A 17288-nucleotide genomic window follows, 5' to 3' on the forward strand; every position below is an offset into this window, starting at 1 on the left:
CTCCTATAAGCCTGTAAACAAATTATTCTCTGTTTTTCTTTGTGATGGATCATTCCGTATTTTGTTATCATTTGTCTCTTGGGAAATATGTATGAAGAACCAAGCCAGGGTTGGGTGTATGTACAAGACGTATGCCTTCTGTTGAGTATATTAACTTTAAGTGCAAACTTATTTCTAGGGTAATGTAATGTTGAGTTTACTTTTTCTTTGTATCAGTTTGTATATAAATGGTTTTATATGAATCAAAGCTGAACTTAAAGTAGAAGTCCAAAAATAACTCTCCTATCCTAAATCTCTGTAGACGCAGCTTCTTAACGTAAAGCATGTTGACGCAGTTTGTAGTCATCCTAGATAGTTGTAATATCTGTTTGCTAAAGCAAAGATGTTCATTGCAGAATGTAGCTCCAAATAGTATGGGAGTGCACTTGCAACTTTTGACCACTGGTGGTCGCCATTTCTCTTCGTGTCACAGTATTCCCAAATTACTGTGAGCGTAAACAACTTCTAAAAAAACACATGGGTTGGCAACCTTCCCACATACACCAAGGGGCTTCCATTTCAAAATGACCAGACTATGGAAGAGATTAATAACACTGACCAGATATTATTGTTTTTGTTGTTTTACTTGTAAGTGTTCCTATGCATCAGGTGAACTCTGCTCTGCAAGGACAATCATTCCAGAGATAAGTGATGATGATGATGATATAATAAGATTGTATTTGTACTTTACCATCTATACTTTGAGCACTGCTGTATCTAATACACTTATACGAAAAAAAGAGGTATCTCCTTCAAAATAAAAGTCCTTCACATGCAGATGAGGGTTTTTCACATGTTCATGTCAGAATGTTGAAAATAACATATATGACTATCCAGTGTAGTCTTGTGTTGGTTTTGGAGCCTTGTTGTGACCTATATCTTGACCCATGTGGTCTTGACCCCTGCTTCCTGAACATTCACAGGAAAAGAAACACCTGAAAAAAGAGATCCCTCTCTCTTTCTATTGCCCTCTCTCTTTTCCCCCCTCTTTCTCTGAGGACTTTCTCCGCTCTAAAGATAAGTCACACATCACCAATGAACGACTACAGTATTTGTCAAGACACTTTTAGATCCGATGAAAAATACTTCACTTGCTACTCTCCATTCTATCGTTATCTGAGTCACTCGGACCATGTCTATCCTCATGCTGCTATGTATAGGTGCCTGTCCACATGTTTGATACTCAACACAACAAAAGCATTCCCATATTCTGCTCTGGTTGGTGGTACAATAAAAAGTGAATTATTAACAGAAAGAGTATTAGTGATGGAATATGTTATTTTTCCCCTCCTCAACACAAGGTGCTCAGATTAAAGAGAGGCAGTTCAGAACATTGTATGGAGGCAATTTCAAGGAAAATTACATTTTCAGTAGCTGGTTTGTCTTGTTTTATCTTCCTGAAAAGTATTTAAGGCTGGAAAAACATAACTGTTTCATAAAAATACTCATCCCATGTCTGTTTCAAATATTTCCATGTTTTAATGTACCTGCTATTCTTGATTTGTGTTAAAACCATTACTGCAGAGTATTGCTGCATTATAAGCAAAAGTTGCTGAGTCAAAAAATGTAGCTGAAGCTACTGCAAATATTACCCCTTGACCTTGCATGTTAGCGTACAAGGATCTGCCAAACACATTGACGGGCTGTGGACATTTAACCCTTGGATCAAAGCATTAGATTTACATTTATTTGTGTACCTATTCATGACTTTTTCCACTATACTGTATACATTTCCCGGTGTGTAGCCTAAGTCCATCTGTTAACTGTAACCACACGAATGTTTGCGTTGTAGTAAGTCTCAATTTACTCACAGTATGTAATAGAAGTGCCATCAATTTTAAAATCTTATTACAGTGTAACACGAATGGGGATTTGGTGCTTGCTCAGAGAAAGTCCTACTTTTAGCTGGATTTGGGATTACTGGATATATTTTATTGTGTAGTTAAATAGAATTGTTAAAAAAATATAGGATGTTTATATCTTCCAACTTTGACAGGAGTTCTATTCTTGAATCATGTTTTGAGTCACCTTTTAGACACCCAAATATCAACCCTTTTAAACTGTGAGGGGGAGGTAAAATGACAAATGTAATCCTCCCATTTGCTTGATGTTTTGTCAACAGTGGGATGGGAGAGGAGAATTCTAGGCAAGTACCCTGAAGTTCAGTGGATATAAAAAGCTATGCAAGCAATATATTTTCATTCACAATTAATTGTAGAACATTTCCTTTAACACATTACTGGATATATTGAGTCATTTTTGTATGCAAGAATGTTTATGTATGATTATAAGAATTATACTTGCATACAATCAAATACTTGTTTACTGAAAATTTGAAAACTATAGTTTTGCAAGAAGAACAAGAGGCAACAGAAGGAGACAGTACACACACCCAGTGACTTATTATGGAAAATTAGCTTTTATTGTACAAATAAATTTAATTTCCCCAATGTACACATTATATAATAATTCTGGAAACAAAACGCTCTGAGGAACATCCAAGAAAATACACGAAACAAAAAATAAGTGAATGCGTGATAGTTGTCACGCTCGGTCTGCAATTGTTAAAATGTTGTATAAATGGACAAATTGTATAAATGGATGGTGGCATTAACCTGTTGGCCAGGTTTAGCTAGCTCAGACACTCACTGAAGCCATTATAGTAAAAAGTGTCAAACTAGAAAAATGCCAAAAACAAAAAGGAAAAAAAAGTGTATAAAGAATTTAAGGAACATTTCTTCCACAACATGTAAATGGAAACGCTTATAATATTATATACAACTTTGTAAACTACGAATCTGAAAACACTGGTTAGAAAAAACAAACACAAACAGTAAAGCCAAGGTGTTGTTGAAAAAGGTGCCATTTCTGATGCAAGGTAAATACATGCTCTTCAACATCGCCTAGTTTTCAGCATATCGGTCTGCAAGGCTATTATTATTAGTATTATTATTATTAAGTGTACAATTGTTACTACACAGACGACCTTGTAGAACTTGTGGCCAGAGCTTTTTCTCAGACGGACAGGTTTTCTTTTCTTCCACATATCAGTTGTAGCCCTAACCTGGTTCTAGCCATACAGTTAAAACAACTTTGACGTAAGCCATTTGCTTGCATTGGCCAGCCTTTTAGTAACTTAGTTTACATGTATAATGCACTGTACTGCGGCATTGCATACAAATAATGTCTTGTCAAGTGCTTTGACAGAAAAGGACTTCAAATTTTCCTCCCAACGACCAAGCTTTATTATGAATTCGTCAGTAATGAGACCAAAAAAAATCAACTAACCAACCAGGTGAAGAATACAGCTGCCCGGGTGTTTTTGTAGTATTTCCAGTTAAATCAATACTTAAAAAGATAAGCTTTTTTCAGAGAGTAATAAAATATTGAATCACTCTATATAGTTCCTCTAAAACAGATTCTACTCTTACTAAAATTGTTACAAAGATCCCCAGTTGAACCCACATTCCACTTTTTACTACTTGCCTCGGCAAACAACACCAGGTTACAAACAGAGACCCGCTATTGGTCTCCCGTTCATCAGCCCAAATCAACAGGCCAATCGAAACCTCTAGCTACACAACTACATGCCTTAGAAATAAAGTGATACGCATGTTTTACATAGCATACACATATGATATTGCAGATAACCTATAACAAAAAAACGTCCCTCTTCCAGGGCAGTTGTCCTGCCCTCCGTACTGCATACCATCTGGGTCATGTTCATTAGGACACACAACCGAAAATGTTTAGCATTTCCATTGCTAAACAGGATAGTTTAATATTAACCAAGTCGGTAACATTTTCCAGCAATTTTTTTTTTTAATATCTCAACGTTTCAGTGGAATTGTGGGCCTAATCTACGATTGCAATTTCCTTTTTGATATTAAAAGGTTTGGAGATAGCAAATGCAACCCTTGTGGGAAATATCAGGTGCTTCTTTGCATCATTCAGTGTTTCTTACCCCTAAGTGATCCAACAAAACTCCAGAATAGTGTAGCTACAGTCCTTTATACATCTTCCATACTTCATAGGCCTGCTAGGGTGAGTCTACAAGCTATTCCACCAGTCAGGAGGGCACACCCTTGTCCTTTTCCCAGGCCCACCCTATCCTCTCTGGGGCAGTCAGACACAAACACCCTCTCGCCGAGGCGTTGGTTGCTTGTCTGGTGCCCGTGCATTCTCAAGGCCTACACGTCAGAGCACCCAGGCTGACCTGGATTTACTTTTTGCATATCAAGGCCTACTGTAGATCAGACCTGGGTTCAAATACGATTCAAAATCATTTAATATATTTTATTGGGGCTTGACTGAGCTTGCCTGGAGTGGAACCAACATATTTTTCACAAAAGTTACAAACTCTGCCCACCTGGCGGCACTCCAGGCAGGCTAAAGTATTTGAAACATTTTAAATAGTATTTGAACCCAGGTCTGTTCCTATAACACACTGTACTCTCCATGTTAACTGCAAAGAATGACTAGGAAACACCAGACCATATTATCACACATGGAATATGAGGGTTTGGTTCGGTAGGGGTGGATATGACAGTTCTAACTAAAGCGGTTCTATGCAATAAAAAATAAAACTGTTACAATTTAATATTCAAGAGAACACTTAACGAACAACTCCAAGCTTAGTAAAAAAAGGTAAAACTACTACTGCATGTTAGTTGCACAGTGTAACAATGTTGCAGGTTTCCATATCTCATATCATCCTACAGGAGAACAAAAAAATATATATGGTATTTTGCATGATGAATGTCTTGCTTTTTACAGTATCATGTATGAGAACAGTAATACTGGGTCACTGCCTCTCAATAGCATTAGGCCTATGTGACCGTCAACAGTTGCCATAGACCCCATCTGTACAGAGGCAGCATAATCGTTACCCTGTACGCACGGTTGCCTAGAAACAACATTACATGCATTTCAAAACGTCAGTTGAAATTAGCCATACAGAATCACAGATTACATTGTGCACCATACTTTAAATAGACAGCACGCTTCATGTCATATCGAGCTAATATTGATAATTAGTTACCCACAATCAGACTTGTGCTTTGTGTAACCCAAAACATACATCACACTGTTCTTTAGTACAATTATGGATGCCTTGGTTACTGTCGCTCAGGACGATGCAAACTCGACTTTTGATTGGCCAAGGCCGGACACACACACACACAAGCTGTGTTATGCAGGGTCACGACGGGAGGAATTATACTGCAAAAAAATTACCAAAATAACAAACAGTGCGAAATACATTTGTGGACCATGTTTTTGGATTGCCATGTAACTCGATACGCGTGTTCTTTCAACGCCAGTACAGCAAGCCTAGAACACTTTCATTTCAAAAGGATAACAGCAAAACAGTATATAGAGTTTATATACAGTACATACTGTTTGGCAAAGGCTATTCCGCCTTAGTGCTTCACATTCAAACTACAGTATGGTGCCTGCATTAATGTGTACTATGTAAACACACACAGGGAACTCTTCTCTATGACCAGACACTGTGTAAGGTCAGTACAGAGAAAAGTAGTGTTCGTAATATTTGCTTCTTGTGTGTATTCATGTATATTTGTCTGCTACAACATCCTATGCCGTAAAAACTGTTTTAGCTTCATCAACTTAAAAAATAAATAAAAAAATTGGCCAACTTCAAGTCAACCTTTTCCCATTTCATCATAAAAATCCATAGAAAACACGACCATTGAAAACATAAAACTTGAAGGGGTGGGCACGGGGCAACGTTTTTGGAGAACCGAGCAGCAACTGTTACTGTATTAACATACAGTTGACTGATCTGATTAATAAAACCTATATATCCTGATACATCTCTAGTATAAAAAGTAGCTTCATTTCTCTCTATATAAATCCCCTATAGATACACTACAATGGCAATATCCCCTCTTACTGTGGACTATAGAGTACATTATAGTTTATATCTTCCTAGAAGTATATATACTCTAAAACCCCCTCAGGGAAACACCAGGAAGGAATCAAGACGGTTTTTCACTCCTCTCTCTCTTCCTCCTCCTAGGGAGGAATCAAGACGGTTTTTCACTCCTCTCTCTCTTCCTCCTCCTAGGGAGGAATCAAGACGGTTTTTCACTCCTCTCTCTCTTCCTCCTCCTAGGGAGGAATCAAGCCTGATTAGGGCCACGCCATCACACCTCCTCCATCTACTCTTCCTCCTCCTCATCGTCGTCTTCATCGTGGCAGTGGGTGATCTCCTGGGGGGTCTGGGGGAACATGTTGGGGGGTTTGATCTCACTGATGGACCGGGTCAGCTGGCTGTGGTTCCTGTTGCTACAGCACTCCGGGTCCTTGCTGTCAGTGCAGTGGCGGTTGCGCGTGGCCAGGGGGGACTCGGTGTCCGTGTCGATGTGCGCGTGCTCCACCGTTGACTCGTGGGGCATCTGGGAGGGGAGAGAGAGAGAGAGACAGAAACAGACAGACAGAGACAGAAACAGACAGACAGAAACAGACAGAGAGAGAGAAAGAAACAGACAGACAGAGAGAGAGAGAGAGAAACAGACAGAGAGAGAGAAACAGACAGAGAGAGAGAGACAGACAGAGAAGGTGAGAAGAGAGGCTACTTCCAGTTAGCTAACAGCCAGTACAGAGAGTTTCAGCTCACCAATACGTAATATAATAATAATATTACCATGCGTTGAACTTGTTATACAGAATAGTGATTACTGTGTGTATGTGATGTGCATGTTTCAGATAATATGTCTGGTCAAGACATTTGTATTGAATTGAAATGAGAAGATAACTCATACATACCAACTCTAATGCAAATGTCACTCTGCCTGTCAGTGTTTCAGCTAGATGGGTGCCAGACTATGTAAGGGTTCAGTCTAAGTTAATACGAGTCAAGTACTGTATATCTTTTATTAAACTAGCCAGAAATGTTGATTCATGTGCATCTATATTTTTAACCATCAATTTCTAACAATTACAGTTTTCCAATTAGCAAAAGAAAGGGCTGTAGCTCACACTATTTTCTCTGCAACATTTATTCTGTAAATGCTGCATTTCTTCCCTTCTGTTGTAAACTGTTAGGAAGAATCCACAAAGGAATTGAACACAGTGACTCACCAGTACGTGAGCAGCTCTGAAGAGGTAGCTGAAGGGATAGTACAGGAGGTTGATGAAGGAAGCAGCGTACAGGTCAGCATAGCGCATCACCTGAGAGGCAAACAGAGTCTGTCTGGAGCCAGACCTGAACAGACTACCCATCATACCATAGCACATGTCCATGTCGTGGGTCACTTTCTGGGGAGGGGAGAAGAACACCGGGTTTAGATGCTCAGCCGAAAGACTCCTCGGACAATATTTCAAGCTCTGATGGAAGAACGTGATGACCATTGTCAAATATGTTTCAACGTATGGTTTTGTGCTCGTGTTATGTGTACATGCTGACTACTTCCTGCTGACTACTTCCTGCTGACCTCTTGCCAGGTCCCCTTCTAGAAAGAGGTTTCTAACATCCAAGGGTATTTTCCTGGTTAAATACAAAATTCCTGGAGGACCATGGAAATTCAGCGACTTGTGCTCCCGGTATATCCAAGCCTTCGATGGGACGGGAGGAGCATCATAGCGTATTTTCAGGAGTTTACTTAGGGGTTGTAAGACCATATAAGTCCACAGTTGGGAATGATTTGGTTTAAAGACTAAACTGAAACCTGTAACTATTCAGGGACACATGTGGACATATTGAATAATGTTTCTGTAGTTGCTATGGAAACATGTGTAGAATCAGTACCTTGACCCTTCTCTGGAGAGTACTGATGTCAGGTCTCTCATTACTACTGCTGTCTAGATGCCTGGATAGATAGAGAGATACTGGGTTAGATAGAGGGCAAAGAGGTAGAGAGATACTGGGTTAGATAGAGGGCAAAGAGGTAGAGAGATACTGGGTTAGATAGAGGGCAAAGAGGTAGAGAGATACTGGGTTAGATAGAGGGCAAAGAGGTAGAGAGATACTGGGTTAGATAGAGGGCAAAGAGGTAGAGAGATACTGGGTTAGATAGAGGGCAAAGAGGTAGAGAGATACTGGGTTAGATAGAGGGCAAAGAGGTAGAGAGATACTGGGTTAGATAGAGGGCAAAGAGGTAGAGAGATACTGGGTTAGATAGAGGGCAAAGAGGTAGAGAGATACTGGGTTAGAGGGCAAAGAGGTAGAGAGATAATGGGTTAGATAGAGGGCAAAGAGGTAGAGAGATAATGGGTTAGATAGAGGGCAAAGCGGTAGAGAGATAATGGGTTAGATAGAGGGCAAAGAGGTAGAGAGATAATGGGTTAGATAGAGGGCAAAGAGGTAGAGAGATACTGGGTTAGATAGGGCAAAGAGGTAGAGAGATAATGGGTTAGATAGAGGGCAAAGCGGTACAGAGAAGAAGGGGATTGGAAGTGAGAGAGAGAAGACAGTGCTAGTCACTATTATAAAGAGCAAGAGGGAAGGGGACAGGCCTAGATAGATAGATAGATGACTGTTTCTAAATGGGCTGAAGTCTGACTGTGAAGCCAGTTATCATCAGACCGATGGGGCAAACCCTGCAGACTTTGGCCCAAGGGCGACACACACACACACACACACAGGGAGCCGAGGCAGCCTAGAGAGCGAGCAGAGGGGCGTTGTAGGGGAGTAGACGGTGCAGTACTCACTTGTAGAGCTCTGCCAAGAAAATGTCTAGGCCCTGCAATTCCTCGAATAACGCTGTAAGACAGAAGAGGAAAAGGAGGCCAGGGTAAGTCTCAGTCACAACATATTTCCCTTTCCATCCTCCTCCCTTAAAATCTGCGGTGGAGAAAGTACAGATACCACAAAACGACGTAAGTAGTACTTTAAAGTATGTTTTACTTAAGTACTTTACACTACTGCCCTTAATCACAGGTGTTAGCTCACTCTTGTTCCATCTGTTGCTTTTTCACTCTCCCCCTCTTTATCTTCCTCTCTCATTCACCCTCTCCCTGGCAAGCTGTCACTCACAGGCCGCTGAGAGGTTTACGAGGGCATTTTACAGCTACAATGACACGTCAGTTATATTTGTGTATGTGTGCCTGTGCATGAATGTGTGTGTGTGTGGGTCTGTGCGCGCGCACACAAGTGTGTCACTGCTATAATATACACCCCGTGACTAATTAATACCGCTTGACTTTCTCCACATTTTGTTGTGTTACAGCCTGAATATAAAATGGATTAAATTGAGATTTGGTGTCACTGGCCTACACATAATTTCCCATGATGTCAAAGTGGAATTATGTTACGACATTTTTACAAATGAATAAAAAATGAAAAGCTGAATTGTCTTGAGTCGATAAGTACTCCACCGCTTTCTTATGGCAAGCCTAAATAAGTTAAGGTCCCTCAGTCGGCAGTGAATTTCAAACATTCAACCACAAAGAACAGGGAGGATTTCCAATGCCTCGCAAAGAAAAGCACCTATTGGTAGAGGGGTAAAAATGAAAAAGCAGACATTGAATATCCCTTTGAGCATGGTGAAACTATTAATTACACCTTGGATGGTGTATCAGTACACCCAGTCACTACAAAGATACAGGCATCCTTCCTAATTCAGTTGCCAGCGAGGAAGGAAACCGCTCAGGGATTTCACCATGAGGCCAATGGTGACTTTAAAACAGTTACAGAGTTGAATGGTTGCGATAGGAGAAAACTGAGGATGAATCAACAGCTTTGTAGTTACTCTACAATACTAACAAATGACAATACTAACAAATGACAGAGTGAAAAGAAGGAAGCCTGTACAGAAAAATAAATATTGAGAAATATGCATCTTGCTTGCAATAAGGCACAAAACTAAAACTGCAAGAAATGTGGCAAAGAAATAAACTTTACGTCCTGAACACAAAGTGTTACATTTGGGGAAAATCCAACACAACACGTCACTGAGTACCACTCTTCATATTTTCAAGCATGGTGGTGACTGCATCCTGTTATGGGTATGCTTGTCATCAGCAAGGACTAGGTTGTTTTTTTTTGCATAAGAATAAATAGAGCTAAGTACAGGCAAAATCCTAGAGGAGAACCTGGTTCAGTCTGCATTCCAACAGACACTGGGAGACAAATTCACCTTTTAGCAGGACAATAATCTAAAACACAAGACCAAATATACACTAGAGTTGCTTACCAAGATGATATTGAATGTTCCTGAGTGGCCAAGTTACAGTTCTGACTTCAACTGGCTTGAAAATCTATGACAGGACTTGAAAATGGTTGTCTAGCAATTATCAACAACCAATTTGACAGTGTTGTAACTTTAATGTGTTACAGAGTTAATGTTTAAGTTAATTCATTGAGCTGTATCTAAAGATATTTCTTTACAGTTATTTACATATGTAATTGTATTGGTTAGTATTGAATTACGCTTTTGACTGCAAGTTCCAGAATGCCTTGCGACAGGAAGTAGATAGTGAACGCGCTAGTTAAGTGCAATTAACAGGTGATTGATGGTTCCTTTGCGCTAGCATCTTACTGGCATTGCTCTGTAGAATCTAAAGTTGTTAAATGTAACGTGATCAAGAATTATTACTAAAAGAAGCTTTCATATCAAACCCGACGTCCCGAGTCATTACTTTGAAGATAGTTATTCTACAGACAGAGCTTAAAGAATTCTTTAAAGAATAAGGTGAAAATGTTGTACAACCCAGGTGTGCAAAGGTCTTAGAAACTTACCCAGGAAGACTCACAGCTGTAATCGCTGCCTAAGATGATTCTAACATGTATTGACTCAGGGGTGTGAATACTTATGTAAATGAGATATTTCAGTATTTCATTTTCAATAAAACACAAAAATGTTTTCACTTAGTCATTATGGGGCAGTGTGTAGATGGGTGAGAAAAAAAATATTGAATCCATGTTGAATTCAGGCTGTAACACAACAACATGTGGTATAAGTCAAGGGGTATGAATACTTTCTGAACGCACTGTATGCCATTTAGCAGACGCTTTTATCCAAAGTGACTTAGTCATGCATGCATACATTTGACGTACGGGTGGTCCCGGGAACCGAACCCATCATTCTGGCGTTGCAAGCACCATGCTCTACCAACTGAGCTACAGAGGACCAGTGCTCTCCAGTGTGTCCATCAGCCGTTTTATGTACGAGTATCTGTGTGTCTGCACACGTCTGTCTGGCTGCTTGCATGGGAATGTCCACCCGTCCTTTTGTGTGTGTGACTGTGTGTGTGTGTGTGTGTGAGAGACCGCGTGCGTGTGAGACTCACAGCTCTTGTCAGTCCAGACATGCAACTCCTGGGCCAGCTCGGGGATGACGAGGAAGGTCCTCCAGCCCTGGCGTTTCTTGGACTTGAGGATGTCCCCGAAGATGTGGTCTCCGATGTAAACGATGTCCTTCCCCTTGGCCCCCAGCAGGTCACACACGATGTCAGAAGAACCTGGGCGAGAGAGAGGGACATATTGAAATGTAAATGTTACTGGACGTTATTGTTTTATTAAAGATTTGTACCACGTTGTTTTTAGATTCATACCATTGTTTTGTTTTTAGGGAACCCAGACCTCCCTGGACAACAGTGAACGTTGTTGAGAAGACGATGCTGGCTAAATAAAGGTGAACTGAGATCCCTCTTGTTTAGAAGTACTCTGCTAGTTAGATGGTTTGTGAAGTTTGCAGTGCTGTCTGGTGGTTTGTGCTGTGAGTCAGTGCATTTCCCCAGGTACTGTATCTTACCTCCAGAGTAGACGATGCCATGGTGCAGGGGTCCGGTGTAGGTCCCGATCTTCAGCCGCCCTGTCGTCTAACACCACAGAACACAGAGATGAGGTTACTGTTCTAACACCAGAGAACACATAGAACAGTAGCCTCACCTTTAACACCAGAGAACACATAGAACAGTAACCTCACCTCTAACACCAGAGAACACAGAGGTGAGGTTACTGTTCTAACACCAGAGAACACATAGAACAGTAACCTCACCTCTAACACCAGAGAACACAGAGGTGAGGTTACTGTTCTAACACCAGAGAACACAGAGGTGAGGTTACTGTTCTAACACCAGAGGACACAGAGGTGAGGTTACTGTTCTAACACCAGAGAACACATAGAGGTGAGGTTACTGTTCTAACACCAGAGAACACAGAGGTGAGGTTACTGTTCTAACACCAGAGAACACATAGAGGTGAGGTTACTGTTCTAACACCAGAGAACACATAGAGGTGAGGTTACTGTTCTAACACCAGAGAACACAGAGGTGAGGTTACTGTTCTAACACCAGAGACCACAGAGGTGAGGTTACTGTTCTAACACCAGAGACCACAGAGGTGAGGTTACTGTTCTAACACCAGAGAACACATAGAGGTGAGGTTACTGTTCTAACACCAGAGAACACAGAGGTGAGGTTACTGTTCTAACACCAGAGAACACAGAGGTGAGGTTACTGTTCTAACACCAGAGAACACAGAGGTGAGGTTACTGTTCTAACACCAGAGAACACAGAGGTGTGGTTACTGTTCTAACACCAGAGAACACACAGAGAGGTGAGGTTACTGTTCTAACACCAGAGACCACATAGAGGTGAGGTTACTGTTCTAACACCAGAGACCACATAGAGGTGAGGTTACTGTTCTAACACCAGAGACCACAGAGGTGAGGTTACTGTTCTAACACCAGAGACCACAGAGGTGAGGTTACTGTTCTAACACCAGAGAACACAGAGAGGTGGGGTTACTGTTCTAACACCAGAGACCACAGAGGTGTGAGGTTACTGTTCTAACACCAGAGACCACAGAGGTGAGGTTACTGTTCTAACACCAGAGACCACAGAGGTGAGGTTACTGTTCTAACACCAGAGACCACAGAGGTGAGGTTACTGTTCTAACACCAGAGACCACAGAGGTGAGGTTACTGTTCTAACACCAGAGAACACATAGAGGTGAGGTTACTGTTCTAACACCAGAGACCACAGAGGTGTGAGGTTACTGTTCTAACACCAGAGACCACAGAGGTGAGGTTACTGTTCTAACACCAGAGACCACAGAGGTGAGGTTACTGTTCTAACACCAGAGACCACAGAGGTGAGGTTACTGTTCTAACACCAGAGAACACAGAGGTGAGGTTACTGTTCTAACACCAGAGAACACAGAGGTGAGGTTACTGTTCTAACACCAGAGAACACAGAGGTGAGGTTACTGTTCTAACACCAGAGAACACAGAGGTGTGGTTACTGTTCTAACACCAGAGAACACATAGAACAGTAACCTCACCTCTAACACCAGAGAACACAGAGGTGAGGTTACTGTTCTAACACCAGAGAACACATAGAACAGTAACCTCACCTCTAACACCAGAGAACACAGAGGTGAGGTTACTGTTCTAACACCAGAGAACACAGAGTGAGGTTACTGTTCTAACACCAGAGAACACATAGAGGTGAGGTTACTGTTCTAACACCAGAGAACACATAGAGGTGAGGTTACTGTTCTAACACATAGAGGTGAGGTTACTGTTCTAACACCAGAGAACACAGAGGCGAGGTTACTGTTCTAACACCAGAGAACACATAGAGGCGAGGTTACTGTTCTAACACCAGAGAACACAGAGGTGAGGTTACTGTTCTAACACCAGAGAACACATAGAGGCGAGGTTACTGTTCTAACACCAGAGAACACATAGAGGTGAGGTTACTGTTCTAACACCAGAGAACACATAGAGGTGAGGTTACTGTTCTAACACCAGAGAACACAGAGGTGAGGTTACTGTTCTAACACCAGAGAACACATAGAGGTGAGGTTACTGTTCTAACACCAGAGAACACAGAGGTGAGGTTACTGTTCTAACACCAGAGAACACACAGAACAGTAGCCTCACCGCAAAACAATGTCAAGTATTTGTATTTATTATGGATCTCCATTAGTTCCTGCCAAAGCAGCAGCTACTCTTCCTGGGGTTTATTATGGATCCCCATTAGTTCCTGCCAAAGCAGCAGCTACTCTTCTGGTGAGGACGTTTTAATGCTATTTTTGTACCTGGATGCGTGGGTTGGGGGCCAGCAAAATGAAGGCAGTTTAAAAACATTACATTCACAGATTTCACAACACACTGTGTACCCTCAGGTCCCTACTCCACCCCTAACACATATCTACAGTACAAAATCCATGTGTACGTGTGTGTGTGTGTGTGTGTGTGTGTATAGTGCGCATGTTATCGAGTGTGTGTATGCATGTGTCTGTGCTAGAGGTCGACCGATTATGATTTTTCAATGCCGATACCGATACGGATTATTGGAGGACAAAAAAAGCCGATACCGATTAATCGGCCGATTTATAAAAATAAAAAAATGTTTTAAATATATCATACACACACACATTTTTGCAATAATGACAATTGCATCAATACTGAATGAACAATGAACACTTTTATTTTAACTTAATATAATACATAAATACACACACACAGCTCTGAAGTGACAATGATACTGAAGAGTCTGCTTAGGAGACAAATTCTCTCAACTGTTTGAATAAAAATAGAGTTTAAGTTACCTGTGATGAATGTTGAAAACAAAAACTTTAATTTCTATATGCAGGAAATCCTATTTTAATAATGGGCATGGTAAGAATTGACAACCAAAGTGCGAGTCATAATTCCCATGACACCTTCTAGCAAAATCTGAAAAGCGGTTCCTTCATTTATTCCATAGGATATTTTTAGATTCACTTAAAATAAGGTCTGTGTTTCATGTAGGCTTACATCACTGTGCCAATTTTATAACTGTGTAGATATCCATTGGACAAGGTAACTCTGATCAATATTGGCTAAATATAAGCGAAAAAAAAAAAAAAAAATTGTAGAGTGGATTTATGAAAATCTGTTGACAAACGTTACCTTATCCTAGTGAGATTTACACGGGTATCAAAACGTCGAGGCGGTTTAAGCACGAAACACAGACCTTATTTGAAGTAGATCAAGACATTCTCTATGGAAGACATGAACGGTAAAATACGAAGGAACCCCTTTCAAATTCAGCCGCAAGTTATTACAGGAATTATAACGCGTCGACTATTTCTCTCTAAACCATATACCTTTGACTAATCCGGAAACTATCACCTCGAAAACAAAACGTTTATTCCGTTCCGTATTTTATCTAACGGGTGGCATCCATGAGTCTAAATATTCCTGTTACATTGCACAACCTTCAATGTTGTCATAATTACGCAAAATTCTGGCAAATTAGTTCGCAAAGAGCCAGGTGGCCCAAACTGTTGCATATACCCTGACTCTGCGTGCAATGAACGCAAGAGAAATGACACAATTTCACCTGGTTAATATTGCCTGCTAACCTGGATTTCTTTTAGCTAAATATGCAGGTTTAAAAATATATACTTGTGTATTGATTTTAAGAAAGGCATTGATGTTTATGGTTAAGTACACATGGGAGCAATGACAGTCATTGATTGATTGTTTTTTATAAGATAAGTTTAATGCTAGCTAGCAACTTACCTTAGCTTACTCCATTCGCTAACAGGCAGGCTCCTCGTGGAGTGCAATGTAATCAGGTGTTAGAGCATTGGACTAGTTGTAAGGTTGCAAGATTGGATCCCCCGAGCTGACAAGGTTAAAAATCTGTCGTTCTGCCCCTGAACGAGGCAGAACGTTCCTAGGCCGTCATTGAAAATAAGAATGTGTTCTTAACTGACTTGCCTAGTTAAATAAAGATTAAATAAAGGTGTAAAAATAAATAAAAAAAATCGCGCCCAAAAATACCGATTTCCGATTGTTATGAAAACTTGAAATCGGCTCCGATTAATCGGTCGACCTCTCGTCTGTGCCTATGTTAGTGTTGCTTCACAGTCCCTGCTGTTCCATTACGTGTATTTATCCGTTTTAAAATGTATTTTTTAAATCTAAATTTTACCGCTTGCATCAGTTACTTGATGTGGAATAGAGTTCCATGTAGTCATGGCTCTATGTAGTACTGTGCGCCTCCCATAGTCTGTTCTGGACTGTGAAGAGACCTCTGGTGTCATGTCTTGTGGGGTATGCATGGGTGTCCGAGCTGTGTGCCAAAGTACAAGTAGTGATGAACTCAATCTCTCCTCCACTTTGAGCCAGTAGAGATTGACATGCATATTATTAATGTTAGCTCTCTGTGTACATCCAAGGGACAGTCGTGCTGCCCTGTTCTGAGCCAATTGCAATTTTCCTAAGTCCCTTTTTATGGCACCTGACCACACGACTGAACAGTAGTCAAGGTGCGACAAAACTAGGGCCTGTAGGACCTGCCTTGTTGATAGTGTTGTTAAGAATGCAGAGCAGCGCTTTATTATAGACAGACTTCTCCCCATCTTAGCTACTGTTGAATCAGTATTCTTTGACCATGACAGTTTACAATCCAGCGTTACTCCAAGCAGATTAGTCACCTCAACTTGCTCAAATTATAATTCTTTAGAAGTTGTACTTCACATTGTGTGACCAAATAGCTATCAGGCTACCACCCTATCAGGCTACCACCCCCAGAAGTCTTGGCACTGTGTTCTGACAGAACCCGTTCTCCATCTACGTGAGTGTAGAGGTGCGATGGTGTAATTACTCACTGTGTCGACTTGTCTGAGCACCGTTCCCTCTCCAAAGAACAGAGGCTTCCTAGCGTCCACCAGAATCAGGTCAAAGTAGGACTGCCACGGCCGGTGGGCCGTCCCGTGCTGCAACCCAACCACACACAGACAGATTCTGGCCAATGCGTACCGACTATAGTTAACTACATGCATCTACGTAAGTTAACAAGATTTCATGTCTGAGGGAGAATGCCGTGTATGAATGTTGAAATGATTCTCTTACCTTCGGGCCGTGGGGGAAGTCAAACAGGTATGTCATGATCTTCTGTGAGAAAATTAAACAACATAACGAGTCTATTAGTCATCTCATTTAAATGCCTTGGTGACTGGGACAGATACCGCAGCTATTTGCCCCAGTTCAGCACGCAAACACATCACCCCAGTTTCATATGCAAACGCCACAGTTTGCCAGGACATGTTTTGTGAAGCTGTGTGTACGTTTGCTTTGCATATTAAATGTTGTTTTGCATGGATGTTTAACAAGGCAGGACTTACCTAATGTTTTGGACTCTGAAGGATGTCTGTTACTGTGTACTGTGCATGTGAAGCATCCATTCCTCTGTGTGTGTGTGTGTGTGTGTGTGTGTGTGTGTGTGTGTGTGTGTGTGTGTGTGTGTGTGTGTGTGTGTGTGTGTAATTACAGAGTGTGTGT

The 17288-nt window shown here is 41.1% G+C and overlaps 1 protein-coding gene across 4 annotated transcripts in view; it reads right to left on the reverse strand.

Annotated features, from left to right (window-relative positions):
* Positions 1–2435: 2435 nt before the first annotated feature.
* Positions 2436–17288, reverse strand: part of LOC120032507 (cytosolic purine 5'-nucleotidase-like) — a 33238-nt gene continuing 18385 nt past the window's right edge. For 3 of the 4 annotated variants that reach the window (XM_038978626.1, XM_038978628.1, XM_038978629.1), the window contains 8 exons: positions 16860–16901; positions 16616–16723; positions 11757–11823; positions 11293–11463; positions 8713–8764; positions 7811–7871; positions 7144–7320; positions 2436–6458 (listed from right to left, as the gene is read on the reverse strand). In XM_038978626.1, coding sequence (XP_038834554.1) covers positions 6222–6458; positions 7144–7320; positions 7811–7871; positions 8713–8764; positions 11293–11463; positions 11757–11823; positions 16616–16723; positions 16860–16901 — 915 coding nt within the window. In that variant the 3' untranslated portion in view covers positions 2436–6221. The remainder of the gene's footprint in view (positions 6459–7143; positions 7321–7810; positions 7872–8712; positions 8765–11292; positions 11464–11756; positions 11824–16615; positions 16724–16859; positions 16902–17288) is intronic. The other variant, XR_005473826.1, reaches the window with a different exon arrangement.

The sequence above is a fragment of the Salvelinus namaycush genome, chromosome 39 (assembly GCF_016432855.1).
Source record: "Salvelinus namaycush isolate Seneca chromosome 39, SaNama_1.0, whole genome shotgun sequence".
In the NCBI taxonomy this organism is placed as follows: domain Eukaryota; kingdom Metazoa; phylum Chordata; class Actinopteri; order Salmoniformes; family Salmonidae; genus Salvelinus; species Salvelinus namaycush.